The 2151-nt window shown below is 62.0% G+C and overlaps 1 protein-coding gene across 1 annotated transcript; it reads right to left on the reverse strand.

Moving 5' to 3' along the window:
* Window positions 1-956: 956 nt before the first annotated feature.
* On the reverse strand, window positions 957-1676 carry LOC106006777 (keratin-associated protein 10-8-like). The gene has a single exon (XM_045084544.1). The coding sequence runs from the start codon at window positions 1674-1676 to the stop codon at window positions 957-959; it is 720 nt and encodes a 239-aa protein (XP_044940479.1).
* Between the last annotated feature and the right edge of the window lie 475 nt (window positions 1677-2151).

Consider the following 2151-nt stretch of genomic DNA (forward strand, 5'->3'; position numbering starts at 1 on the left):
ACATCTGAGCAGCCCGCTGTTCACAGCAATTCAAGGCCTGATGGCTTCTCAGTTCACAGGGAAGTCCCCGCACCAGGTCTTCATGCCCTCAGGCTCCCAGGCGGAGTCCAGACCTATCAGGTGATGGCCTTCAGAGTCCTGCCTAGGATGGAATCCTGGGGGTCCTGTCACTGACCCGTAATATTTTGTTTCAAACCTAGTTGTTTTCTTTGGGACCTGGGAGCAATGCCTCCCACGCCACCACCTTTCTGCTAAATGGGTACAGCCCATAGGAGGACCCCAGGGGGACCCCAGGCCCATAGGGGCTGTGCTGCTGCAGCAACCAGGCCAGCTTGTCTGGGGCCAGTTTGCCCAGCTGGGGCAGTGGGTGGAAATGGGCCAGGGGCTGAGAACCCCCAGACCACGGCCCATGTGCAGGTGGCCAGCCTTGGGAAGCCCTGGGCATGCAGGGGCCAGGAGCCCTGACCTTCCTGGGCCAGGGTGTGCCTCCCACCCCAGGGCCCTGCCCTGCGGGATTTCTCAGTCCCTCATTCCTAGAAATGTTCCCGGATGGAGGAGACCAATGTCTGCTCAGACCCCTGCACCCCCACCCCCATGAGGGTCGGAAGAAAGGAAGCAGATGCGCTGGTGAGTGAGTTTATTGGGGTGTCTGAGCAGGTGCCGAGAGGTCAGCAGTTGAGGCCACGGGACCCGTGCCGAGAAACTGGGAGGGAAGGGCGGGGGACCCGGAAGTGCTGGAGACCCCTCCTGGGAGCAGGAGCCCTGGGGAGCAGCGGTGTCAGCGTTCTGGGGAGCTATTAGGTCAAGGTCAGGTCAGCAGACTGGACGCATGGAAGACCCTGTCCTGGGTGTGGGCAGCCACCTAACACAGGTCAGGACTGGACTGAGGGGGCGGGGAGGACCATGGTCACTGCGTGGGTCCTGAGCTTAGCTGGCCCCAGGGAAGACGGGCCCCATCAGCAGCAGGACTTCTGGGCTGAGGCGGGCACGCAGCAGGCGGGCCTGCACACGGGGCGGCAGAGCAGGGACATGCAGGAGGACGGTCCGCAGCAGGACGAGGAGCAGGGGCTGGGCTGGCAGCAGGAGGGGTCCGAGCAGGGGGAAGGCCCAGAGCAAACAGGGGTGCAACAGACGGGCTTGCAGCAGACAGGGGTGCAGCAGACGGGCTTACAGCAGACAGGGGTGCAGCAGACGGGCTTGCAGCACACAGGGGTGCAGCAGACGGGCTTGCAGCACACAGGGGTGCAGCAGACGGGCTTGCAGCACACAGGGGTGCAGCAGACGGGCTTGCAGCACACAGGGGTGCAGCAGACGGGCTTGCAGCAGACAGACACACAGCAGTTTTCCTGGCAGGGAGAGGAGCTGCAGCAGGCAGGCTGGCAGGAGCTGGTGCAGGCTGATTGGCAGGGACCAGATCCGCAACTTGCAGGGGTGCAGATGAGGGTCAGGCAGGAGGCCGGGGCACAGCATGTGGGGGCGCAGCTGCTGGACTGGCAACAGCTGGGGGCACAGCAGGGGGGCTCGCAGCAGCTCTCTTGGCAATTGTCCACCTGCCAGGAGGAGCTGGTACAAGCAGTGGGTGAGCAGACGCGGCTGCCACAGTTCGGGTCACTGGAGCAGACAGACAGGGTGGACGCAGCCACCACGTAGGTCCTGGAGCAGCAGGTGTCTGCCATGCTGGAGTTCTGTGCTGTGAAATGAGCAGGACAGGGGTGTGTGTGACCAGTGTGTGAGTGGGGTGCTGGGGGCATCAGGGCTTTTATATCTGTCCCTGGGGTGCTGAGCCTCACGTGAGTCTCCCCAGCCTTCCTTTTCCTTGTTATTGCTCCAAGTGTTTCCTGACAACCCTCATTAATTGATTTGCTGTAAGATATTTGTAACAGCGTCCCCAGGACGCTGAATGTGTCTGGTGATGGCTGCTGGCTTGTGTCCAGAAAGCAAACGCCGAGAGGCAGATGTGGGCTGACTGGCTCACGGTCAGGTGTGTGTAAAAGAGAGGCTCCTCTTTCCATTTTTGCTTGTGTATCTGTGGTGTGAATTCTGGTGTGCTCTGCACAGGGCCCAGACACACCTCACCAAACAGGGTGTGTTGGCTCGGGGGACTGCCCCCTCCCCTGCTCCACCTGCAGACTCAGACCCTGGGGGGGGGGG

The sequence above is a fragment of the Mustela putorius genome, unplaced genomic scaffold (genome assembly GCF_011764305.1).
Source record: "Mustela putorius furo isolate JIRA1106 unplaced genomic scaffold, ASM1176430v1.1 tig00000765_pilon_pilon_pilon, whole genome shotgun sequence".
Classification (NCBI taxonomy): Eukaryota; Metazoa; Chordata; class Mammalia; order Carnivora; family Mustelidae; genus Mustela; species Mustela putorius.

Coding starts and splice junctions, on each gene's coding strand:
- LOC106006777 (XM_045084544.1), bottom strand. CDS start 1,676: ATGGCAGACACCTGCTGCTCCAGGACCTACGTGGTGGCTGCGTCCACC.